This window comes from Budorcas taxicolor, chromosome 19, assembly GCF_023091745.1.
Source record: "Budorcas taxicolor isolate Tak-1 chromosome 19, Takin1.1, whole genome shotgun sequence".
Lineage (NCBI taxonomy): Eukaryota > Metazoa > Chordata > Mammalia > Artiodactyla > Bovidae > Budorcas > Budorcas taxicolor.
Genome location: NC_068928.1, coordinates 35,902,750 through 35,928,986, shown reverse-complemented (window position 1 = coordinate 35,928,986; position 26,237 = coordinate 35,902,750). Strand labels below are relative to the sequence as shown.

Below are 26,237 nucleotides of genomic sequence, written 5' to 3'. Positions count from 1 at the left end.
TCACGGTCCTGGTTGGGGGCGTTCTCGGGGAGGGCACACAAGGAGCTGGCCGGCGGCGGGCGTATAGGTTCGGCACCATGAAAAAAGTGGCTTCCAAGCAGTCTCCGCCCAAGCTGTTCGGTGGGTGAGCGCCCTCGCGCGGGGCGCTGGTTGCTATGGACGCCCCGACTGCTGCCGGCGGGCGGGTGGGCGCCCGCAGGGTCGCGGGGGCTGCCGTACAGCCTTATTTTTCCCGGTCCCCGCGGCTCTGGGCCACGCTCTCCGCCGTCCGGGCGGCACCATGAAGTCTTTAAAGAAGGATTCCCGCCTTAGAATACCTACAAACAGATTCTTGGAGGCCCCAGAGAGCGTGAAAGGTTGGCGCTGGCTGCCTTGGGAGCTCAGGAAAGCCCTTACAGGGGCAAGGGTTCTTGGGATTCACGACACGGGGCCTGGAGGATGGGGGTGACCCCAGGATGGAGGTAACGATCATGCTGGAAGGGGGTACGGGGACGGCGTGCCCCATACCTTTGATGGGGCCCTGGGGATGGTGTACAAGGCAGAGAACCTCAGGGAAGGGAGATACAGGGCACAGGGCCTTGAAGATGGGGACAAAGGAAGCAGGCTCCTGACAGACGTCTCAGGGATCAGTTGTCCGGGAGATGACCTTGGGAAGGAAGACATAGAAGACTTAGAACAGTATCTTAGGTTGGGACGTAGAAAGTGGAGACCTTTGCCTTGGTGGGGTGCAGAAGATCCAGGAAAGAGTTTAAGAGTAGAAGGGCCAGGACATGGGGTCCTTGGGAAAAGAAACTCAGGACAGAATGCAAGAAACCTGTTAAGATGGTGAAACCATAACCTTCGTGGGATTCTCTGGGAGGTGTCACCTAAGAGCCTTACCGGAAACCAGAGAAATGCTTAACTTGGCCAGTTTTGTTTTTGACCACCTTTCCCACCATGTGACCTTTCTAGCCACATGTTTAAACACCTGTTCTGCTTGTTTATGGAGAAGGAAATGGCAACCCACTGCAGTATTCTTGCCTGGAAAATCCCATGGGCAGAGGAGCCTGGAAGGCTACAGTCTATGGGGTTGCAAGTCGGACTTAGAGACTAAACCAACCACTTGTTTACCCTGAAGACGTCACTGGACATGCCTGCTTCCTGGCCTCTGCTTCCTCTGGTTGCAAGTGGGAGGACCTCTGGGTGCCTTGATAGCAGGCTGACTGCCATGGACATGTTCCCATGTACAACCCACTTCCTCTTCAGTCTTTTTTCGCTGTTTGCATTTATCCAGGGTCTGCTGGGTGTGGGCACTGTGCTGCGAAACAAAACTATTGGTAGTAACTGCAGGACCCCAGTCCTCAGGAAACCGAGGTGGAGAAACCAGTTAAGTATAAAGGTTGTAATATGAGTGCCCATAGGTATTAAGGGGGATCAGAGCACCTGACCCAGGCCTTGTTGTTCAGTTGCTCAGTCATTTCTGACTCTTAGCGACCCTATGGACTGCAACATTCCAGGCTTCCCATCCTTCACTATCTCCTGGCGTTTGTTCAAACTCATGTCCATTGAATTGGTGATGCCATCCAAGCATCTCAGCTTATGTTGCCCCCTTTTCCTCCTGCCCTCTCAGTCTTTCCCAGCATCAGGGTCTTTTCCAGTGAGTCAGCTTTTTGCATCAGGTGGCTAAAGTAGTGGAGTTTCAGCTTCAGCATCAGTCCTTCCAGTGAATATTCAGGGTTGGATTCCTTTAGGATTGACTGATTTGATCTCCTTGCAGTCCAAGGGACTCTCAAGTCTTCAAGTCAGTCACTGTTTCCATTTTTTCCCCATCTATTTGCCAACGAAGTGATGGGACCAGATGCCATGATCTTAGTTTTTTGAATGTTGAGTTTTAAGCCAGCTCTTTCACTCCCCTTTTTCACCTTCATCAAGAGGCTCTTTAGTTCATCTTCACTTTCTGCCATTAGGGTGGTATCATCTACGTATCTGCGGTTCTTGATATTTCTCCTCACAATCTTGATTCCAGCTTTATCTAGCCCAGCATTTCACACGATGTACTCTGCATGTAAGAATTAGAGGGGAAAGTTTTCTGAAAAAGATGATTTTTATCTTGACAATTGCTAGTCATAAATCATGATATACAAGGTCAGTGTGAAGAGGGGGCAGGCCTGGAGTCAGTAGGATTCTCTGGGAGGCCTGAAAAGAATGGCTTTCTTTAATGCTTTTTTATAGTATAGAAGTCCACTCTAGGCTACACTGAGATGCTCTTTCATAATAGCACGTTTTAACAGGAGAGAAAGAGAAAAACAACTGGTCTTCTTTCCCAAGGGCAGTCAAGGGCTTTCCTAGTTACTGCCTCCTGCTTACCTAGTTTCTGGAGATCATATCAGATTTGAACTTTCTACTGTAAACAAATCAAGGACAGATTTTATTCACTGCATATTTATTTTTAGTAAGAGGAAATTTTGTTTGTTGAACAGCGTTTGAGCCTACTGTATATCCCAAGGAACTATACTCAATATTTTATAGTATGTTATAAGGGAAAAGAATCTGAAAAAAATAGATTATATATATGGGGGTGTGTGTGCATATAACTGAACACTATGTTGTACACCTGAAACTAACACCACATTGTAAATCAACAATATTTCAATAAAAAAATTTTAATTAAGTCAGAAACATAATTTTAAAAAATAGACCTTGATTTCAGTTCAATTCTGTCGCTCAGTCGTGTCCGACTCTGCGTGCGACCCCATGAATTGCAGCACGCCAGGCCTCCCTGTCCATCACCAACTCCTGGAGTTCACCCAAACTCACGTCCATTGAGTCGGTGATGCCACCCAGCCATCTCATCCTCTGTTGTCCCCTTCTCCTCCTGCCCCCAATCCCTCCCAGTATCAGAGTCTTTCCCAATGAGTCAACTCTTCGCATGAGGTGGCCAAAGTATTGGAGTTTCAGCTTTAGCATCAGTCCTTCCAAAGAACACCCAGGACTAATCTCCTTTAGGATGGACTGGTTGGATCTCCTTGCAGTCCAAGGGACTCTCAAGAGTCTTCTCCAAAACCACAGTTCAAAAGCATCAATTCTTTGGTGCTCAACTTTCTTCACAGTCCAACTTTCATATCCATACATGACCACTGGAAAAACCATAGCCTTGACTAGAAGGACCTTTGTTGGCAAAGTAATGTCTCTGCTTTCGAATATGCTATCTAGGTTGGTCATAACTTTTCTTCCAAGGAGTAAGCATCTTTTAATTTCATGGCTGCAATCACCATCTGCAGTGATTTTGGAGCCCCCCAAAATAAAGTCTGACACTTTCCACTGTTTCCCCATCTATTTCCCATGAAGTGATAGGACCAGATGCCATGATCTTAGTTTTCTGAATGTTGAGCTTTGAGCCAGCTTTTTCACGCTCCTCTTTCACTTTCATCAAGAGGCTTTTTATTTTTAGTTCCTCTTCACTTTCTGCCATAAGGGTGGTATCATCTGCATGTCTGAGGTTATTGGTTTTTCTCCCAGCAATATTGATTCCAGCTTGTGCTTCTTCCAGCCCAGCGTTTCTCATGATGTACTCAGTTCAGTTCAGTTCAGTTCAGTTCAGTCGCTCAGTCGTGTCCGACTCTTTGCGACCCCATGAATCGCAGCAAGCCAGGCCTCTCTGTCCATCATCAACTCCCGGAGTTCACTCAGACTCACGTCCATCGAGGCAATGATGCCATCCAGCCATCTCATCCTCTGTCATCCCCTTCTCCTCCTGCCCCCAATCCCTCCCAGCATCAGAGTCTTTTCCAATGAGTCAACTCTTCACATGAGGTGGCAAAAGTACTGGAGTTTCAGCTTCAGCATCATTCCCTCCAAAGAAATCACAGGGTTGATCTCCTCCAGAATGGACTGGTTGGATCTCCTTGCAGTCCAAGGGACTCTCAAGAGTCTTCTCCAACACCACAGTTCAAAAGCATCAATTCGTCGGCGCTCAGCCTTCTTCACAGTCCAACTCTCACATCCATACATGACCACAGGAAAAACCATAGCCTTGACTAGATGGACCTTAGTCGGCAAAGTAATGTCTCTGCTTTTGAATATACTATCTAGGTTGGTCATAACTTTTCTTGCAAGGAGTAAGCGTCTTTTAATTTCATGGCTGCAGTCACCATCTGCAGTGATTTTGGAGCCCAAAAAAATAAAGTCTGACACTGTTTCCACTGTTTCCCTATTTCCCATGAAGTGATGGGACTGGATGCCATAATCTTCGTTTTCTGAATGTTGAGCTTTAAGCCAACTTTTTTGCTCTCCTCTTTCACTTTCATCAAGAGGCTTTTCAGCTCCTCTTCACTTTCTGCCATAAGAGTGGTGTCATCTGCATATCTGAGGTTATTGATATTTCTCCTGGCAATCTTGATTCCAGCTTGTGTTTCTTCCAGCCCAGCGTTTCTCATGATATACTCTGCATATAAGTTAAATAAGCAGGGTGACAATATACAGTCTTGACGTACTCCTTTTCCTGTTTGGAACCAGTCTGTTCCATGTCCAGTTCTAACTGTTGCTTCCTGACCTGCATATAGGTTTCTCAAGAGGCAGGTCAGGTGGTCTGGTATTCCCATCTCTTTCAGAATTTTCCACAGTTTATTGTGATCCACACAGTCAAAGGCTTTGGCATAGTCAATAAAGCAGAAACAGATGTTTTTCTGGAACTCTCTTGCTTTTTCAATGATCCAGCAGATGTTGGCAATTTGATCTCTGGTTCCTCTGCCTTTTCTAAAACCAGCTTGAACATCTGAAAGTTCACAGTTCACGTATTGCTGAAGCCTGGCTTGGAGAATTTTGAGCATTACTTTACTAGCAGTAAATTGCAATAGAGTGCAATTGTGCGGTAATTTGAGCATTCTTTGGCATTGCCTTTCTTTGGGATTGGAATGAAAACTGACTTTTCCAGTCCTGTGGCTAGACCTTGATTTAAGAATATGCATTAAGGTGAGGAAAGAAAAAAAGCATGTAAGGTAACTTTTCCCTTCTAAATACCTGAGGAAAAGCCTCTAATGTAGTTGGGCCATACTCCCTCCTACCCCTTCCAATATAATAAAGTTAATCACCAACTGTAATCTTTTGTTATGTTTCTCCACAATCTGAATTATAGCAAAAGGCAAGCAAAACCTGTTTAGGGACCTGAGCCCTTTTGGCTTCTAGGTTTCTCCTTGCTCTTGTTGCTAAGAAACTGGGAAATCTCCCAGACTCCCAGATGCCTCTCCACCATCAATTAAAGCTCAGCCTTGGTGTGGATAGCCCCTCGGTTCCTCCAGTGCAACTGTGAGGTCAGAATTTCCCAAAGACCTGAATCAACACTAATAAAGAATAGCATTTAGATGAAACAGGAAGCAGAAAGACTAAGAGCCCAGGTTTCTTTTCCCTCCATAGCTCCCTCCTTCCCCTCTCCCAACCTTGCACCTCCTACCCACCTGAGAACCTTGCTTCCCGCTGCCTGGGCTAGCTCAGCTGAGGTGTCACCTGACTTCCCTGTACAAGCGGGCTGGTCTCGAATCCTCTCACAGCTATCAGGACATGGGTGAAGTGCCCGCTGTGTGTCTTAGCAGGAGCCCCCATTCGGCTTGGGTTTCTGGACCAAAGAACTGGAACTAGCTGGGCCTCCACAGGTTCAGTAGGAGACATGCTTCAACCCCGTGGAAACCCCGTTTCAGGTGCTGGCATGACCCCCACAGGACTGCCCTTCCTGCCTGTCTGCCCCAGCTTGTCTCTGCCTCTCCTGTCTTCTGGCCTACCCTCGCCGAATGAGTCTTTGAAGTGCCGCTCTCATCAACTCGCTCCTGTGAACCAAACCTCCTCCTTGCCGACAGAGAACGATCAGATGCTCCAGACTTAGTTTACAGAGGTGCTGCCTTGGTTTCCCTTTCATCCCCAATGTCACCCGCAGGCCTTCTGTGTCACCGCGCCTCCCATATGCCACGCTCAGCCCACCTCCGCCTTTGCTCTGGTCGTGCTCTCCCCCGAAATACTTCTGCTGCTCTGCCTAGGCAAAGGCTTCTGAACCTTCAGGGTCTAACTTAACCTGTGAAGCCGCCTCTGACCCCTCTAGCTGCTCTTCCGAAACTTTCCTTAGAGTCCTAACTTCACCATCTACAGCCACCCGTTCCTTCTTTGCTGTGGAACCGAAGCTATTGTTTGTCTCACTAATTTAGGCTCTCATGTTGTGACTGGTATGTGTGTGTGTCTGCTGGTGCTTTCAGTTTCTCAAGAGAAGGAGCCTTATCTTCACCTTTTAATACCATCTTCTCTGTAATTTATAGTACATAGAAGGTACTTGCTATACATGCATATTCTCTAGGGTGAATTGAAGTTTAAAATGTATACATGTAAATGTATATTTCTATGAATATTAACTAGAACACACCATTCCCTGACTGTCTGCAATAGCACAGCATACACTCTACTTCAGAAATGTTTAGCAATGTTGAAAGTTTATAAATCGGTACATGGTAATTATATACCCATCAGTAAAAAAAAAAATGCTTACTCCTTGGAAGGAAAGTTATGACCAATCTAGACAGCATATTAAAAAGCAGAGACATTACTTTGTCAACAAAGCTCCGTCTAGTCAAGGCTATGGTTTTTCCAGTGTATGGATGTGAGAGTTGGAATATAAAGAAAGCTGAGCACCGAAGAACTGATGCTTTTGAACTGTGGTGTTGCAGAAGACTCTTGAGAGTCCCTTGGACAGCAAGGAGATCCAGCCAGTCCATCCTAAAGGAGATCAGTCCTGGGTGTTTATTGGAAGGAGTGATATTGAAGCTGAAACTCCAATACTTTGGCCACCTGATGTGAAGAGCTGACTCATTTGAAAACACCCTGATGCTTGGAAAGATTGAGGGCAGGAGGAGAAGGGGACGACAGAGGATGAGATGGCTGGATGGCATCACCAACTCAATGGACATGGGTTTGGGTGGACTCCGGGAGTTGGTGATGGACAGGGAGGCCTGGCGTGCTGCGGTTCATGGGGTCACAAAGAGTTTGACACGACTGAGCAACTGAACTGAACTGAACAGTAAAAAAAAAACACCTATCTGGAGATGCTTAATCTCCTGAGAAGATGTAGAACCAGCCAGAGTGATAGAGGAAGCAAATTTTCTGGAGAATATAAATAATACCAAAATATCTGTAAAAGCAGGTCTTCAGCTGGTACCAATTCTCTTGGGCTATCACCACCTTTGGTACTTTGGGTAGAAGGGAGAGGTGAAGGAGAGACGGCACACTCCAGGCCTGCCTTCTGCAGAGGTGGAAGGAGCTCCACATCTGCTGGGGGCGGGACCAGAACCTGTGGCCAAGGCACTGGGCCCCTTGTGTGTCTGTGTGTGCAGGTCCATGTGGCTTGGCTGGTGGGTGCTCCTGAGTTTCTACTGACCCCGTTGCTGCAGAGATGGACTCTGGCCAATATGCAAAGTTCAGAGTTATTAATATATTTCAATTGATTCTGGCTTGGGTTTTTATGGCCACTGAGTATGCGGGCATTTTCTAAAAAGTAGTTTGATGATGGTAACCAAAACACCTACCTTGATGTTTTAATGACACTGCTTCTTAAAAATTAGAATACCATGAGAAACAATGGACAAAACCAAGTTGTGTTTTAAAGTCCTTAAAGGCAGTGCTTTAGGTTTCTCTCTTGATTGTAGGGTCTTATTTCAAAACTTTCTGAACCAGAGGGCAGCACACAAGAGGATACCAGCCAGAAAAAAGAGATGCATTTAACTGTTAAGCCACCTCTGTAGAAGGAAGGCAGGGAGTGTGTCCTCACTGGGGAGTAACTTGCTTCTGTGCCATGCACCCTCAGTCCTACGCTCTGGCGCATGAGAGATACAGGTTCAGATCTCTCCACTTTCTTCCTGGGCCATGAACTGTATCCTAATCACTTCACCTCTGCAGTAGCCTCCTAAGTGATCTTGTGCTTATCCGTGTACCCACTAATCCACTCCTTGCCATCCTGTGGCCCACAAGGTACACACTGAAGCCCTTCACGTGGCTCACTAAGTTCTTCGTGATATGGCTGCTACTTTTCTGTCCCAGTACTGCCTCCTACTTCCCGCCTCCCTGCCCTCTAGCTATTTGAAAACACACGCTTTGAGTTTCAGATGTGTGCTCTATCCCTTCTCGTGTCTAGGCCTCGTCATGCTGCGCTCTTGGGAATTCCTATCCTCCACTTCCCTTCCCTTGCCTCTCATCATCCCTCAGCTCTCAGTTAATTACCTCCTTAGGAAGCCCTCTGTGACCACTCCACACACTGGACTGAGGCCCCCAGATGCTCCCACAGTCACCCTAGTTGAGTCTGTTTCACAGTCTCGCCTCCCATAGGGATGTGCTCTTTGAAGCTTAAGACTTTGCCTTATATCCCCAAAGCCTAGCACAGTGGCCAGCATATCAGTTCAGTTCAATCACTCAGTCGTGTCTGACTCTGCGACCCCATGGACTGCAGCACGCCAGGCCTCACTGTCCATCACCAACTCCCGGAGCCTACTCAAACTCATGTCCATCGCGTCGGTGATGCCATGTAACCATCTCATCCTCTGTTGTCCCCTTCTCCTCCCGCCTTCAAACTTTCCTAGCATCTGGGTCTTTTCAAATGAGTCGGTTCTTCACATCAGGTGGCCAAAATATTGGAGCTTTAGTTTCAGCATCAGTCTTTCCAATGAATATTCAGTACTGATTTCCTTTAGGATTGACTGGTTGGATCTCCTTGCAGTCCAACGTACTCTCAAGAGTCTTCTCCAGCACCACAGTTCAAAAACATCAATTCTTTGGTGCTCAGCTTTCTTTATAGTCCAACTCTCACATCCATACATGACTACTGGAAAAACCATAGCTTTGACTAGATGGACCTTTGTTGGTAAAGCCATGTCTCTGCTTTTTAATATGCTGTCTAGGTAGGTCATAGCTTTTCTTCCAAGGAGCAAGTGTCTTTTAATCACTCAGATGCAGTCAACATCTGCAGTGATTTTGGAGCCCCCCAAAATAAAGAAAGCCAAGAGGCTTTCCAATAAAACTAGAAATAAAACTGTTTCCATTGTTTCCCCATCTATTTGCCATGAAGTGATGGGACCGAATGCATGATCTTAGATTTCTGAATGTTGAGTTTTCAGTCAACTTTTTTACTTTCCTCTTTCACTTTCATCAAGAAGCTGTTTAGTTCTTCTTCGCTTTCTGCCATAAGGGTGGTGTCATCTGCGTATCTGTGGTTATTGATATTTCTCCCAGAAATCTTGATTCCAGTTTGTGCTTCAGCCTGGCATTTCACATGATGTACTCTGCATATAAGTTAAATAAGCAGGGTGACAATATACAGGCTTGATGTACTCCTTTCCCTATTTGGAACCAGTCTGTTGTTCCATGTCCAGTTCTAACTGTTGCTTCTTGACCTGCATACAGATTTCTCAGGAGAAGATGTTTAAACAGTATTTATTAAATGGAAGAATGTGATGTGAATGGCCAGTGGTGAATGTTCTGCTTTTCCCAGAGCATCCAAATTTTTATCAGTGTCTTAGGAAACCTAGTGCCTTCACCCAGAAGAATGGACAGTACCATCACTGCGGGGAGGAGACTGAGAAAATGTCTAGTTGTCCCAGAGCACTGCATCAGAGTCACCTAGGGAGTCAGGAGCCAGGAAGCTGTATTTGTAAAACTTCCCAAGAGATTCTGAGGCAGACATTTAACTAACGTTTGGGAGCCACTTATTTAGTTCAAGTTTCCTCTTTTTACAAAAGAAAACTGAGACCAAATGTACTCAAGGCTGTCCAGCTATAAGCAGCATAGCCTAGAGTGAAAGAACTTCTGATCTCAGTTTCAGCTACAAAGCCTCAGCCACCGTTTGGGGGGTGGGCGTGGACCTACAAGAGAGAACTCCCGTCACCCCAGCGCTCCCGTCACCCCAGCGCTCCCGTCACCCAGCGCTCCCGTCACCCAGCGCTCCTGTCACCCCAGCGCTCCCGTCACCCCAGCAAAGTGCTGCCTGGGCCACCTTGGCAGCCTCTGCTGTCCATCCAGGTGTCCAGCTTTGGCCGCCCTCCCCACCATGGAATATAAAAATATCTATTTTTAAACACTTGAACTATCTGCTCCTCTTCAGAAAAGAAGCGGGCAAAGGTACCTGAACAGCCCACACCCCCAATTCAGGAAGAACCTGAACCTGTTAGCAATGTGCTACAAGGAGATGACATTCTTGCCTTAGCCATTAAGAAGGAAGACTTGAGGAAGGTAAGGATGAAGTCCAGGGATCCTTTGCTGCAGGAACCTCTCCTTGCCACCTGGGTTGTCTAGAACGTCAACCATGTCCATTGCCTGTCCCCTGCCTCCCTACTCAGAGGGAATGTCTGATTCCATGGAAGAATCCATCAAATGCGAATCTGTTCACTTTGGCATCCAACGGAATTTACTATGTCCTATTAACATTCCTAAGATTCGTACAGAACCACAGAGAAATGAAGGTATGAAGTAATGTGCTTCCCATAGAGGCGCGTGAGGCCATCCGCATTTCACAGAAGGGAAAATGAGTTACAGATACGGATAACCCCCTCCTTTTCCTGGGAAAGTGAGCCACTTCTCACCTGAACCATCTGGAGGCATGAGATGTTTTTATTTTTTCCCCAGGATGTTAATAAGTCTCATAGCTGTTACAAAGGCATTTCCTCAACAGAACATGTGGACAGATCTAGAGAAACAAATTTGTCTGCCTTCAGGAATTCCACCAAGAATTAGGATAGAGGAGAAGGGTGGCTTTTTCCCTCCTTTTGATCTCGTGTGATATCTCTGTCTCATTTCTTTTTAGCAACATCTTCCTCGCCTTATTGAAACAGAAGATAAACATGTAATTACCCAGAGATTTGTCATCCGTAAACCCAAACCCAAGGATCATAGGAGGAAGGTCTCACACTTAGTAGCACATCCTGCTACTCCAGATGCAGCCACAAAGCCCCTGGACTACTCTGGTGTGCACTGGCATCAAAGTTCATGAGTCATCCTGGAGAGAATGTGGGGCCCTGTCAGAGCACCAGCTGGCTATAGCTTGCCTTCCTGCCTCTTCTTTTTGCTTCCAGGACCAGGTGACATCTTCCATGGCAGTGACCAGATCCTGCCCCACCACATCCTGGGGAGTCTCCAGGACTTTAAGAGAATTGCAATTGCTCGAGGGAACACCCAGGTTTGTTTGTACAGAGCCGCCAGAGGGAGAGAAATCACTGAGGTCATTGCAGTCTTACCACCTGGCAGAGTCCAGCAGGACTGGGGTTACAGAATTTGAGGTGATAAGTGACCCTTCCCCCCAAATAGTGAAGCCTATGTAAGCTAGCTTCAGCAGAAGTCAGGAATTCACCATAAGGAGACAAGAGCCTGGAGGAACCCAAAGGCGAGCGTATGTCTGCCTCTCATCAGACTGAGCCCACCCCCTCCACCACTGCTGTCTGCACCCCAGCTTTATTTCCCCTCCTCCATCCACATGGTGAAGGAAGGTGGCTCCCCACAGCTCCCAGGGCCACACGGAGAGACTGTCTGTCTTCCCAGCTTTCTCATCATGCAGCACTTCTCTCTCTCAGTTCCTTTAGTTTCCTGGTTCCAGGCAGAGAATCTCTCAGGTGTTAAAAGGCCTGGGGTCCAATAAAAATGGTGCCGCCATGCAGCAGGTGCGGGTGTCAACCACAGCTGGGAGGAGGACAGACACAGGAAAGGACGTTGACCACAATCTTCCCATTCTGGGTGAGAGGGGACTGACAGCACCCCTGGTTCTGTGATTTGCTTTCTGTCACTTGCTACCTTGTGGTCCTGGAGAGGAGGGACTCGGCAGAAAGGGAGGACAGCAGGGATTTAGGCCTGGAGAAGTCTGCTCAGCCCCACTGCTACACCTTCCCTGGCCCTCCACACTCACATTGCTCTTTTCAGCTGGCTGAGCTGATACACACCCCACCCTGTCTGATGACCCTCATCTCAACTGAAGAAGAGCCAAAGCAGGAAGCCCCAAAAGAAGAGAAGGCACATCCTCCCTGGGTCCCGCCTGTGCAGCACAACTTTCTGAAAAACTGGCAGCGCAACATAGCCCTTCGGAAGAAGCAGCAGGAAGCTCTCAGTGGTGAGCAGAGTGGACAGGACGCCTGCTTGGCCTCACCTAGCACTGAGGCTCTGCTGCTGTGTTTTTCTCCCCCTTCACCCACAGAGCCTGGATTCAGGCTTATGCTGAGTCCTCCCAACTGCTTCCTGTACTTAGTGGGTCATGAAATCAGCCCAGTGACTGGAGCTAATCAGTTCAGAGAGCTCAGGCCCCTACTTGTTTGGATTTGGTGGTGGGATTGCATTCTTGGTTCTCTTTAGAACGGCTGAAGAAGCCAGTCAGCGAGCTGCTGATGCACACAGGGGAGGCGTACAGACAGATCCAGGAGGAACGGGAGCTCCTTGACCGAATGCTGGCAACACGGTCTGATGGGAAGGTAAGAACAGTGCACCCTGTGGGAGGGGTCTGGACAGCTGGGGACAAAAAAAATCTATCCAGCACAAAGCTTTGTTAAACCCTCAAGGTCTTTACTAAATTCTATTACTGGTTCTATTACTTGTCATTCAGGGACTGGCCAGATAAATAATTTGGCCTGTGGTGGTCACCGTTAGTTTGAGGAGAAAGATATCACAGGTACTACTTTATTAGAATAGTCTTTGTCGTGGTTTTGTCTCCTAAAACCTGAGGCTCCAGCTTTCAGTCGCCCCAGGGCATCATGATGTGCTCTGGTATCTCAGTGCCTGGACCAACTTGCCCTCTCTGGGGCCAGGTCAACATATAACACGGCAGCCTGCAAATAAGAAAGTTGTGCTTCTTCTCTGTTCTCAGGGCAGCCTGAATCCCCCAGAGGGAGCAACTGTAGTCTGTAGAGCTCTTGTCTTCCCAGGCCTCCCACCTGCCTCTCTCAAATGTGCTCAGATAGTCTGACTCATCTGTCCTCCATTGACAGGGCTGCAAATTGGCCAGTGGGTTCTGGAGTCAACTGGAATACGTGGGAGACGAAATGACCGGTCTGGTAATGACAAAGACAAAAACTCAGCATGGCCTCGTGGAGCCAATCACTCAGATCAAGAAGCCCTGGTCCATCCAGGCAGAGATGGGTGAGGAATGGGATGTAAAGGAGACTGGCCTTGGGGGTAAGAGATCAGGGTTCTGGTGTGGTGGTCCAGTCCCCTCCAGTAAGACCACAGGAGCAGTGGTGGGAGGGGCCCAGCTCTAGGGCGTCACTGTCCTTAACTGCTCTGAGCCTCCTCTGCTGAGCACCTGGAATGTGGCCAGTCTGAGCTGAGACGTGCCGTGAGTGTAAACTACACACTGGGTTTTGAAGATCAGTTCGGAAAAATAGATTTTATTAATAATTTTCATATTGATTACATGTTGAAATGATAATATTTTTAATATACTGGGTTAATATATTACTGTTTCTTTTTACCTGGTTAAATGTGGCATCTGGACAATTTTGATTACATATTCATGGCTTGCATTTGTTGTTTGCATCATATTTTTAATGGTCAGCACTGCTTTAAAGGCTACCAGCCCACCTGGGTTCAGGTCCCAGCTGTGTTGAGTTTGTGAACACCAGTGAGTTATTTAACCTCTCTGGTCCTCAGCTTCCCACTCATGGGGTTGTGAGAGGGTTAAATGAGACATGGTGTGTATTAAGAGGTTCTGACTCATTGTTAAACACAATAAAAGGTAGCTGCTATTGTTATTTTTATTATAATCCAGAAATTTGACGGTCTGGAAGCTGGTTTTGCCGGAGTCCTGTGAAGGGCTGCTGAGGCAGTAGGTGTGGGGCCTGGAGGAGGAAGCTGTGTTTTCAGCTCTCCCAGCAACGGTGCTGGGATGGGTACTCTCAGAGCCCTTGAACATGGGTAGGGAGGGGGCATGGCAGCAGCCTGTGCTTAGGGTTCTTGGACCCTGCTCTAGGGTTGCCAGCCCAGAAGGATGCGTGGTACCGCTACACCTGGGATCGGAGTCTGTTTCTGACCTGCCGACGCAAGGAGCTGCAGAGCATCATGGCAGAGCTGAATTTTAGCCAGCAGGTTGGTAAGGCCTCTGTGCCTAGTCTGAAGCCCCTCAGGATGGGGCCTGTCTTCAGTCAAATAAGCTTTCCTTTCTCTGTCTCTCTGAGGATATTGATGGCCTGGAGGTGGTGGGCAAAGGGCGGCCTTTCTCCACTGTTACGGTAGAAGACTATTCAGTGTTTGAAAGGAGCTTGGAGAGCTCCTCTGAAGACACAGTGCACTTGTGAGTTGGGCCCTGGGACTGAGGGAGAGCGGTTGGAGAGTGTGGCTTCCCCAGCACCTGCAAGTATCCTAAGGCAGGCTTCCCTCCTGGAACCTGAGTGCCTCCACCCCAGCCTCTTGCTCATGGCTGTCACCCCCTCCTCCAGCCCATTCGAAGGAACACCTGTGCTTACTGCACTACCACCATCTCCTCTCTTCCAGCAACCAACTCCTAAGGGGGTTTTCCTAGACATTCCTTTGCTCATCAATGGGGCCCCTCCAGACTCCCCTAACGCTGTGTGCCTCTGCGTGAAGAGTCTCTTCCTATGTCCAAGAACCTCCCATTGCAGAAATGGAGCAGGATGGAGCTGATGATGCTCCACTGGAGGGCAGAGCCGGGCACATCTCCACATTTTCTGGCAGCCATCTCCATGGGCTCCATGTGGCAAGACTGGGGCAGGCTTAGGAAAAATACATCATTGGATTGTCTTACAGAGACTTATTGGCCAATTACCCTGATGTGGTTCCTATGCCTGTCCTTGGCCCTTCTCTGCTGTTCTGTGGGAAGCCAGCCTGCTGGATCCGAGGCAGTAATTCAGAGGACAAGGTAAAGCTGCCTGCACCCTCACCCGCCTGCTGGAAGGGCCTCCCTCATGAGGCCGTCTCAAGGTGACTGTGGCAGTCACAAGAGCCTGAATATTCTCCTATTTGCATTTTTATCTGATCTCGCCTTCAGCATATGTTCGAAAATGTTAACAGCAACATTAACTTGAGCCAGAATAAAGTCACAAGTCTGAAAAGAGAATGTCACAAGCCACCCAGTTTGTACCTAGTCCCCAAGCATGTAAATCAGCAAACCTTCTCAAACAGGAATGGCTTTGTCATTGTTTATTGTTCAGTCCCTAAGTTGTGTGCGACCCCACGGACTGCGGCACTCCAGGCTTCCCTGCCCTTCACTATCTCCACGAGTTTGCTCAGATTCATGTCCGTTGAGTCTGTGATGCTATTTAACTATCTCATCCTTTACCGCCCCCTTCTCCTTCACCTTCAGTCTTTCCCAGCCTCAGGGTCTTTTCCAATGAGTCAGCTCTTTGCATCAAGTGGCCAAAGTATTGGAGCTTCAGCTTCAACATCAGTGCTTCTAATGAATTTCAGGGTTGATTTCCTTCAGGATTGACTGGTTGGATGCCCTTGTAGTCCAAGGGACTCTCAAGAATCTTCTCCAGTACCACAGTTTGAAAGCATCAATTCTTTTTGATGCTCAGCCTTCTTTATGGTCCAACTCTCACATCCATACATGACTACTGTAAAAACAATACTGTAAAAACCATAGATTTGACTAGACAGACCTTTGTCAGCAAAGTGATGTCTCTGCTTTTTAATACACTGTCTAGTTTTATCATAGCTTTTCTTCCAAGGAGCAAGTGTCTTAATTTCATGGCTGCAGTCACTGTCCACAGTGATTTTGAAGCCCAAGAAAATAAAATTTGTCAGTTTCCACTTTTCCCCCTTCTATTTGCCATGAAGTGATGGAAACAGATGCCATGATCTCAAAGTTTTTTGAATGCTGAGTTTTGAGCCAGCTTTTTCACTCTCCTCTTTCACCCTCATCAAGAGGCTCTTCAGTTCCTCTTCTGTTTCCGCCATTAGAGTGGTATCTGCATATCTGAGTCTGTTGATGTTTCTCCCAGGAATCTTGATTCCAGCTTGTGAGTCATCCAGCCCAGCATTTCACATGGTGTACTCCGCATAGAAGTTAAATAAGCAAGGTGACAATATATAGCCTTACCATACTCTTTTCACAATTTGGAACCAGTCTGGACTTCCCAGGTGGCACTAGTGGTAAAGAACCCACCTGCCATTGCAGGAGACATAAGAGACCTGGGTTCAACCCCTGGGTTGGGAAGATCCTCTGGAGAAGGAAATGGCAACCCACTCCAGTATTCTTGCCTGGAAAATCCAGGGACAGAGGAATCTAGCAAACTACAGTCCATCAGGTCCCACAGAGTTGTACACAACTAACGTGACTTAACATGCACTATTGTTCCATGTTAATTTCTAAATGTTGCTTCTTCACCTGCATACAGGTTTCTCAGGAGACAGGTAAGGTGGTCTGATATTCCCATCTCTTTAAGAATTTTCCATAGTTTGTTGTGATCCACACAAAGGCTTTTGCATAGTCAAAGAGGCAGAAGTAGATGTTTTTCTGGAATTCCCTTACTTTCTCTGTGATCCCAAAAATGTTAGCAATTTGATCTGTGGTTCCTCTGCCTTTTCTAAACCCAACTTGTACATTTGAAAATTCTCATACTGCTGAAGCCTAGCTTGAAGGATTTTGAGCATTACCTTGCTAGCATGTGAAATGAGTGCAGTTGTACACTAGTTTGAACATTCTTCGGCATTGCCTTTCTTTGGGATTGGAATAAAAACACATTTTCCAGTCCCATGGCCACTGCTGAATTTTTCCAAATTTGTTGGCATATCGAGTACAGCATTTTAGCAGCATCATCTTTTAGGATTTGAAATAGCTCATCTGGAATTCCATCACCTCCACAGTGTAGTTCATAGTAATATTTCCTAAGGCCCACTTAAACTATTCTTCAGATGTTGAGGAGTAGAGATGTTCATCAGGTATAAAATCTGTTTTATCTCCTCTTCTTACTGTTGATGGCAGAGACAGCCACTTTTGGTGTATGATGCCTATGTGTTTGAGAGTGGCCAGGCCCTGGAAGCCCAGGGCAGGAGACTTCCAGTGCCAAACCCAGGAAAGTCCTGACAAACCGGGCTGAGTTGTTCACCCTAGGCCAGGATATCTCTCAGACCTCCTCTCTCCCCAGAGGCATGTTGGAATTGCTGTCCGCTTGACCTTTGAAACTCTAGAAGGGGAGAAAACATCTTCAGAACTGACTGTGGTCAATAATGGCACAGTGGCCGTTTGGTACGACTGGCGGCGGCGGTCACAGTGGGACTCTTTCCAAGACCTGAAGAGGAATAGGATGCAGAGGTTTTACTTCAACAATCGGGAAGGTACCTGGGGGAAGCTGCCCACTCAGCCCTCCTACAGCCCAAGTCTCGCTCATGCCCAGGCCCTGCAAGCGTGAGCCCCTCTTCCCACCTGTCCATCCCATGTCTTCCATGAAGTGTGCCATCTCCTGTTCCCATCAGCTGGGGGAATGGTAGAGCACCTGAGAACGCATGAGTGAGCCACCAGGGGCAGAAACAGTTGCCCATATACGCAGGCCTGAGGCTAGAGACCCACATCCCAAGAATGCCCTCAGTTCTTCACAAGCCGGGACAGTCAGTCACCCTAACCAAGGCTTAGTTAACTTTCTACACACAGGCCTGGGGCTCAGCAGTTCCCATCTGGTGAAAAACCTGTCTCTGTCCCTCTCAGGTGTAATTCTGCCTGGAAAAACTAAAAACTTTACCTTTTTCTTCAAATCTTTGAATGCTGGGATCTTCAGGGAGTGTTGGGAATTTGGAACCCACCCTACGCTATTAGGAGGTGCTCTCCTGCAGGTCAACCTCCATGCAGTCTCCTTGGCCCAGGACATTTTTCGGGATGAGAGGAAGTTATTAGAGGTAAGGGACGCCAGATCTTAGCCCCTGTGGACACTCCGTAGGTTAACATAGTGTTCTTCCTGGCACTGCCTGCAGGGATCTTGTTACTTCCAGCCCTAGAGGTGAACTTTTAAAAAACAGATACTCTTAAAAAACAAAACCACTGCTCGGGGGTTTGTGATGTAAAACATAGGTGAGCAGGCAAGAGAAGGGGCAGCTTTGAGCTCTACCGTGCATGGCCCTACTTCATTAGAAAGAAATGAGACTGGCCCTTAAAATGCACACTGAGTGGAAGTACTTGCATAAGTGTAGACACTGTTGTCTGGTACTATCCAGTGGAGGTGCATTTAACTTGCAAGACTTCAAAACCAGACAAAACCAGACAGAACGCTAACTAGTAAGCCAGGCACCAGGAGGGAGTGTGAGGGGGGAAGTGGGAATGTGCTGGCCCATCAGGCTTGCAGACTGGCCATCTGGATTCTGCAGAAAGATGTGCTGTTTTTTAATTCATTGTGGCCCCCAAACACAAGCCAGCTACTTCAGCTGGGCTCAACCCCTCGTGAACAAAGGTGATTTTGACAAATGTAACGTCTGCTTTACTGCTGACTATCAGGCCAGCCTCTCTGACGAGATGCCCCTCCACTATTTTCTATAACAATGACCATGTGGCTAAGTCATGCTCTCAACAAGGTGGTCCCTGAGCCTTGCCCTTCCTCCTTATCTGGGGGAAATGCTGACTGTGTGGCCTCTTGGCCCCGTGAAGGAACAACTTTTCTGGGTCTGTCCCTTCCTCTGGATCCTTTCAGCCTTTTTCAGGGAACAAGGATCTTTGGGGAGAACCGGGGGGTTTGAGTCTGTTAACAGGAGAGTACGTGTGTGTGTGTGTGTGTGTGTGTGTGTGTGTGTGTGTGTGTATATGTGTGTGTGTGTGAGAGAGACAGACAGACAGACAGACAGACAATGGCAAGAACTCTGTCGACAGGAAGGCAGACAGTTCTGGGGCTCTGCCTCCCCTTGAGGATGCAACATGGGTTTTGAAAGCCTGAGCTGCTGCTTATGCCATGTCCCTTTCCCCAGAGCAAGCTGGCCTCCCATGAAGCAGTCACCATCATAGAGAACATGCTGCAGGAGCTTCTGAGGGGGATCCTGACCCCCGAGCGCACACAGTCACCTGTGGATGCCTCTGTCACTGAGGAGGACTTGTTCCACCATAGGAATCCTCAGGTACAGGCCCAGCGCTGGCCCCTGCCCATGTTTGTGCTTGCCCTGGGAGAAAGTAATAGCAAACCCTTTGTGTGCCAGGATCTATTCTGAGAAACTTGAGTAACTCTGTTTCTCCACAGCAGTCCTATGAGATGGGTACTTTTTCTATCTTCATTTTACATGGAAGAAACTGAGGCCCAGGGAGGTTAAGTAATTTGCCCAAGATAACTTAGCTACTATAAGTGAATGCTAGGTGATAACAGAGCTTCAGAATTTTCTTATTCAAACTCAATCTTCCTCGGAAGCCCAAATGTATAAGAAGCCTTAAGTTGGAGGTGCTCAGGTTGAAAGGGAAGTGGGGAGCCCTGTGAGCCCAGCAGCTCCTGCCAGCTTCCTCCTGCCTCCTCCATCAGCGCTCCTCGAGGGAACCGGAAGCTAGAGCAGGCTGGCACAGGCTCCGGGTGCCTCATGTCGCAGCCTCCCCCCGCCCCAACAAGCCTCCCCTTGCCTCTGCTGCAGCTGCATTACCAGCACCAGGTGGTGCAACATCTGCACAGTCTGTGGCGCCAGTACATGATGCTGCCCCTCAAGGCTGAGGAGGCCAGGCCCGGCGAGGAGGGGCACCTCAGCCCCAGGGCCCAGGCTGCTGCAACCCCGTCAGCCTACTCGGAGGAGACCTCAATGAAGATCGAGTCTTCTGCACACCTTAAGAGCCCAACGTTAGACCCTCAACTGCCCTGGCAGGAGACTGAGGCCCTCAAGGACTCCCAGGATCATGTTGGGTCCCAGAAGACTGGGCTAGGGGTCAGGCATTCTCAGCGGAAGAGCATCATGGAGGAGATCCTGGTGGAGGGGAGCCCGGATCCGGAGAGCATCAGGAGCCCCTGGGAACTGGATGGCCTTCTCCTGCCAGAGTGGAATCTCTGCCTGGAAGACTTCAGAAAGGTGCCTCCCAGCCCTGGCACAGCCAGGTGCCCATGCTTCTACAGCCCCTTCCATCCCCATGGGCAGAGAAACAACCTTCTGAGGACCCAGATAAAGCAATCTCTCGGTCATCTCTTTATCTTAGGTGACTTGGCCACTGTGGTGCAAGAGGAGGTCCTTCTCTGACCCTTGGAAAGGGGTTCATGGGGTACAGATTTCCAAGGGAGGGCACAGACTCCCACAGAAGGCACACAGGCAGACTCTCCATGGCTGCATCCCCTCCTGGCCCCCTGCCCTCACTACCCCACACCTGTTAGTAGAAGATGCGGGAACCCTTGGTATCCTTGGTTGCCCATGGTACCTCTGACCTGCCAGGCAGTGATGGCACTCCCTGAGGAGAACCAGAGAGAAGACGCCCTAATCAGGCTCAACAAAGCAGCCCTGGAGCTGTGCCAGGAACCGCGGCCATTGCACCCTGACTTCCTGTACCAGATGTGGTAGGTACCCCCACCAGGAAAACTGCTTCCATGCCTTCCCCTTGTGGCATCTGGCCAGGGGTTCTGGGCAGGCAGTCCCAGGACTTAAGGGGGCTGAGCTCTCTTTGAGGTCAGGTTGCTGAAAAATTCTGCAGACCCTTTATGCTCTGGCAGCTGCCACAGCATCCCTTACAGCTTATTTCCCTGTGCCGGCCACCCTCTGGGAAGGAGTCATATCAGAGTAAGCACCTTGATGTTCTCCCCTCTTCTTTCCTTGTTTCTTCTCGATGAGCAGATAAGTGACCAGGTAAAATAGCAGAGGACAGTGAGAAGAGGGGCTGTTCCTTGAAAAGCCTCAGTTTGTTGCCAGCCTTCCCATCACCTGTTTAGAACTTGCTTGGATAGGCTTGGGGGCCTTCTGCAAGGCTCTCAGAACACATTTCCAGGAGCTTCATCCTGCAAATCTTATGCAGGTCTAGCCCCTCCAGTGGGAATGGATCCAAGCTGGAGTGGGAATGGTTTCAAGCTGGAGTTAATTCAAGACTGACCTAACCTTATCCCCAGGCCACTTTTTCTTGGCTGCCACCAAGGAAAGCCCGATCCCTATCCCAGCTATTGCACAGGGGCCAGTGAAGATGCTGGCTGGACAGAGGCATTTTTCCATAGCAGTTCCTGGTACCAGTGTCTTAGAAGAGAAGGAGCAAGCCTCTACAGATTCAAGGGCAAATGAGCGGTGATGGCTTTTTTCCAATATGTCTTGCTGTCTAGTTTGCAGCTGTGGCGAGATCTGATTGACAGCCTGGTAAGCCATTCCCTGTGGCTGAGGGCTCTGCTGGGCCTGCCTGAGAAGGAGACCATCTACCTGGACATACCAGAAGAGCAAGGTCAGACACTGTGCACCTCTGCGTAGTCTTTCCCATCCCTCTGCCCAGGCGGCTGTGGTGCCTTAGCCATTTGTGTGCTTCTGGTGGAACCTCTGTGAGGTTGGTCCATGGCGTAGGCCTCTTGCTTTTCATCTGCTGCCAGCAGTTGGGACCTAGAAGCAACATTAACAGTCACCTTAGTGCAGCCCGCATGTTTTACAGGTGGAGTCCCAGAGAGGCGAGATGACTTGCCACCCTGTACGCGGTAGAATGGCGGAGCTGGGACTAGAGCCGGGGCCCCTCCCCCGTGCCCGACAGTCACGCACTTGACCCAGGGCCTTGCTCCCATTGGTGGGGATTCTCTCAAACAGCTTGAACACGGCTGTCCCAGGGCCCTTTGCTCTCCCAGCTCCTGCCTGTGGGCTCAGCTAGGCCACAGGCTGTTTGTCTTCCATTCACTTCCCTTAGATCGAAAACCACCTCCTGTCACAGAAGTGAAGGTGACTTCCGGGAAAGTGGGAAAGGAGGACCGGAAAGGGGCATCCCAGGAAAAGAAGCAGTTTGGAATCAGAGACAAAGAAGATAAAAAAGGAGCCAAGCTGTCACCTGGGAAAGAGGCATGTGGCACACGTTCTGGGCCTGGGGTTGGGGCTGGGGAAGGGCTAGGAGGGGCTGCGGAAAGTGGGCGGTTACTCCAGCGTGATGCCCCTGCTCCCCTCAGAGCTGCTCTTGAAAAGGTCCTGGACCTCCCTCAGGAGCTACTGAAGGCTGGGCATGCCTTTGTCTCTCCAAGCAGGACCGTTTAAACAGCAAGAAGCATAAAACAAAGGATGACAAGAAGCCGGCAAAATCTTTAAGTCGGGATGGGCTTTCCTTGGACGAGCCTGCCCCTGACAGCATCATCCCATCTCAGGAACCCATAGATCCGCTGGTCATGGAGAAATATACCCACAGGCTGCACACTGAGGTGAGGGAAAGAACCTGGCACTCAGCCCTGCCGTCACTCACACCTGCCCTACATACCGACCTCTGCTCCCTCACTCCCTGGCTCACTCTGTTTATCCCACAAACAATAAGTGCCTACTGCATCTGTGATGGAAGCAAAGCTGCCCTTGTGAAGGGCATTCTAGTATTCAAGACAGACCTCATGAATAAGTAACAAACGTGGTATGTTAGGTGATGAGCACTATGGGAAAAAGAGAGCAGCCAGGGCTAGGGGATAGGGACAGCCCAGGTGGGGGTAGGTGGGCCTCACTGGAAGGTGACACTGAACAGAGACTTGAAGAGAAGTGAGGAGTGGCCATGTGGATATGTAGGAGAGTGGCGTGGGTAGAAGAGGGAGTGGGCCAAGAAGAGGCAGAGAGGGCAGAGCCCACCAAGAGAGAGACTCTTGGGTCATGTGCGGCTTTGCAGGCCATTGTGAGGATACACTGTTTTGAATAGAGGAATACGGTCCGATTCATGCTTTAGATCATTCTGGCTGCTCTTTGGAAATAGATGCTGGGGGTGCAGAGCAAAAGCCTTTCCCTTCTGTTGCTGCCTCTTCTTCTCCGTCTTTGGTGTGTCTTGAGAGATCTCTTCCTTGGGTGAGCACCACGTAGAGGGAATTCCCAGCAGCTGTAAGGGTTTTGAAACACTGGAGAGAACTTATCATAAAACATGTTCTTAAGCAGTAGGTCCTTAGGGATTCACCTAGATGTTGTGTTCTGTTCTTTTTGTCACTGTTGTTGGTTTTGGAAGGGAGATCCACAAAGTCACGTAAGATATGTCAAGGAGTCTAATGGCAATGCTTTGTCTTCTTCTGGTGTGGACAGCTGAGTAACTGGGATTGCATTGTGCATTTGATCACATTTAATCCAAAGCTCCATTTGCTTCTGATAACATCACTGAGATTTGTGAAGGTCCACGGGGCCTAGAAAGAAATCATAGGGCTCTGAGGACCCATGGAGTAGACTCTTAGCTCTTTGGAATTAAGAATCAACTTACTGAGGCTTATATGGTACAGCCTCAATAGAGGGTACAGACTTGGAGACATTTCAGTACATGGATCTGTGATCTTACTGGAAGGAAGGTTGGTCTCCAGGTGGCCAGGGTAGAATTGGGCCACCCGGAGGGACTAAATGGGCACTGCTCCCTGGGCCTCCCTGGAGTCGCCCCTTTAACCTTATGTCCCCATATGTCCAAGGGGCAGTACAGGATTCCACCCCAGACTGTTTAAAAAAACAAAACTATTTGCAAACACAAAAGTTGTACAGAAACTTTAGTTTTATCTCTACAACTTTAGTTCTCTCCTCTCTTCAGCTGTCGCTCAGGGTGGGGACGCTCCCCTGTGCAGGTGCTTTCCATAGAGCAAGCCTTTGCCTATAATGTTCACCCCATCGTTCCAGGTCTATGGGCTGCTGGATGCTCTGGTGACCGACCTGCTGGCCCTGGCTGATGAACTCAACCCCCAAAAGAATGCTGAGGAGCCTTTGCGTCTCGGCACCTGACCCACATGCCTGAGTTGCCTCCTGGGAAACTGCTTAACAAACAAATCAATAAAGAACCTTATGTTCCTACCACTTCCCTTATGCCTGTGTCTTGAATTAAGGTCTTGATGAAGTCAGCTCATGGTCCTCCTGTGTCCCACCTGCCCTCAGATCCCCTCCTCAGTTCCTGGAGCCATCCAGCAGGAGGTGGGAAGGGGAGGTGCGGGAGGAGCGGTGGAAGAGCAAGTTGGCAGCAGGACAAGGAGTGAAGCGAGGTGACAAGCACAGAGAGCATCACCGCTTGTGGCCCCTGCCTCTGGCCTTCGTTGGCTCACACTTTTGGGAGTGTGCTTCCTGGAGCCAGGTCTTCCCAAAATGTCATCACCACGTGTGACACAGTGTACGACTAGGAGGAGAACCAGACCCCATGGGACCTGGGTCCCTGAGGTCCTCACCCTTCTGCTGGGTCCAAAGGCCCCATCCCAAGCCCCGAGGATTGTGAGGATCATACTGCACTCTTAAACCCTAAAGGCCAGATCCCTTTGTCATCAGCCAGAGATTATTCTGGATTCTAGCCTGCGTATCCCCTCCTCATGTCAAACCACCTGGCCTCTTTGAGCTTTTTTTTTTCTCTGCTTTAAAAACAGTCTCTTAACTCTCTGCTCCCTCCCTTGCTCAGAGAAGTATGAAGTGGATGAGAGATGACTCTTGCTAAGCAGCATCTTGTCAGCTCCAGCTCAGACTCAGCACTGTAAATTCTTCTCTGTCAATAATAATCAATCTGAGCCAGGCTTCCTGTGCAGAGTGGGCTCCAGGCTCCTAGAGTTTGAAGAACAGTTTTGCTAATGGTGGTCTCACTGCCTTAAATGCTGATGCAGCACGGGGGACGGTGGGGGGGGGGGGGCGAGACCCGAAGAGTGGCTACCGTCTCCTACCCACCTGGTTTTGCATTTGATGCTTCTGATGAGGACCTCATGGGCCTCAGGCGTCCTCCAGTCAAGATATGGCAGGTTTGGAGAGAGCAGGGCACTCTGAGCCTAATCCCATGTCAGAGATGAAGAGAGGGCGCTGTGCCTAAAGTCCGGATGCCTCCTTCAGGGTGGCCGCAAGGACCAGACGGAAAACCAAACAAGGCAGTAGCCCACCAAAGGGCCAGCCCCAGGGAATGGTGGTCCTGGCCCAGAGGAGGAAGGCGGGGGGGAGTGGGTGTTGCAGCCTCCCCTCCCCACCCCTAGTTTCCCCTGAGGAGGCAGAAGAAGGGTTAACTCACTGCAGAGTGGGGGTGAGTCCCCAGCACTGGCGCGAGATCTGTCCCTGGCAGGCAGGCTTCCCACCTCTGAAGGTGCTGCCTGCCTGGTCAGCAGGAAGGGGTTAACACGCCCTGCGCTTCCTCCTGTGTCCTGTTACTGCTGAGGCAGACCTGCCTGGCCAGCTGAGCAACTTTCCTCCTGAGTGCTGCCTGCCGGTTAGGCGTCCAGGAAACAAGTAGGCGGGAGGCAGGGCATTAGCCCCTTCTGTGGACCCTGAGCCACCCTTCTGAGGGGTCTGCACCTCCTGGGAGACGGTGGGTCTTCGGGACGAGGGTCCGTGGTGGATGGCTCTGGGGATACTCCCGAGGCTGTGCCGTCCCTCTGCTGCGCAGGCTTGGAGGGTCACTGCAGAGGCTGCCTGTGGCCCAGGGGCTGGGGCCAAAGGAGGCTGCATTGGAGGTAAGCTCTGGTGGTGCCTGGTATGGAAAGCTGGGGGCTTAATCTCCCTTCCAGGTCTGAGGGAGAAGGATGAGGAGGGCAGGGTCACAGAGGAATCTGGAAGCATCGCCCCCTACTCCCACCCCTCCTCAGGAAGGGGGCCTCCCAGGGCTGGCTCCCCATCCCGGGACCAACATCTTGGGTGGCATTCCCCACAGACTCCTTCCACGGCTTCTTCTCAGCCTCTGTTGCAGCTCTAGCCTCAGGACATCCCCCCACCCCCAACTCCAGTGCCCCCAGGACACATCTACCTTTGGGCTGACTTAAGCTTAGAGCTAGCACTCACTCCACTCACTGCAGCAAGGGTTAGGGCACTGCCACTCCCTGCCCTACTCAAGCGGCACCTGGTGGGAAGGGGCTGCCTCAGCAGAGGACGGGAGGGGGTGCTGACCCATGGGGACACACACAGGCTTTGACAAACTCATGCACGTGACTCAACATATCTGGGTTCTTTCCATCTCTCTGGATCCACTCTCTGGGAATGCCATCTGCTTCCACTGCTGTGGGCCCTGAGAAGAGCAGGCTCCTGTCTGCCTGTAAAGTTCTTGGTACCCCAGACACGGGAGAGAGCGGATGCTCTAGCCCCCGTGGCCTGCCCTGCCCCCTGCTGGCGCTTCTCCTGTACCCTCCTGCCTCCCCCCATCTCTGAATTGGCTGCTCCGCCTGGGCTTCTCAGTGTCCTTCCTTCCACCTGACAGGGTCTGGCTCAAGGTCACTGCGGTAATTCCATACTAGGCTGCCTGGCTGCTGCCG

At 49.6% G+C, this 26,237-nt stretch overlaps 1 protein-coding gene across 1 annotated transcript; it reads left to right on the top strand.

Moving 5' to 3' along the window:
* Window positions 1-23,763, top strand: MYCBPAP (MYCBP associated protein). The gene is made up of 20 exons (XM_052657261.1): window positions 1-120; window positions 10,103-10,230; window positions 10,802-10,961; window positions 11,070-11,173; window positions 11,908-12,094; window positions 12,334-12,449; window positions 12,963-13,113; window positions 13,943-14,058; window positions 14,148-14,263; window positions 14,737-14,848; window positions 17,079-17,268; window positions 17,636-17,823; window positions 18,880-19,026; window positions 19,525-19,950; window positions 20,305-20,426; window positions 21,174-21,289; window positions 21,491-21,526; window positions 21,737-21,885; window positions 22,062-22,235; window positions 23,656-23,763. Exons 1-20 carry the CDS (start codon window positions 78-80, stop codon window positions 23,755-23,757), a joined length of 2,883 nt encoding a protein of 960 aa, XP_052513221.1. The 5' UTR covers window positions 1-77; the 3' UTR covers window positions 23,758-23,763.
* The last annotated feature ends 2,474 nt before the right edge of the window (window positions 23,764-26,237 follow it).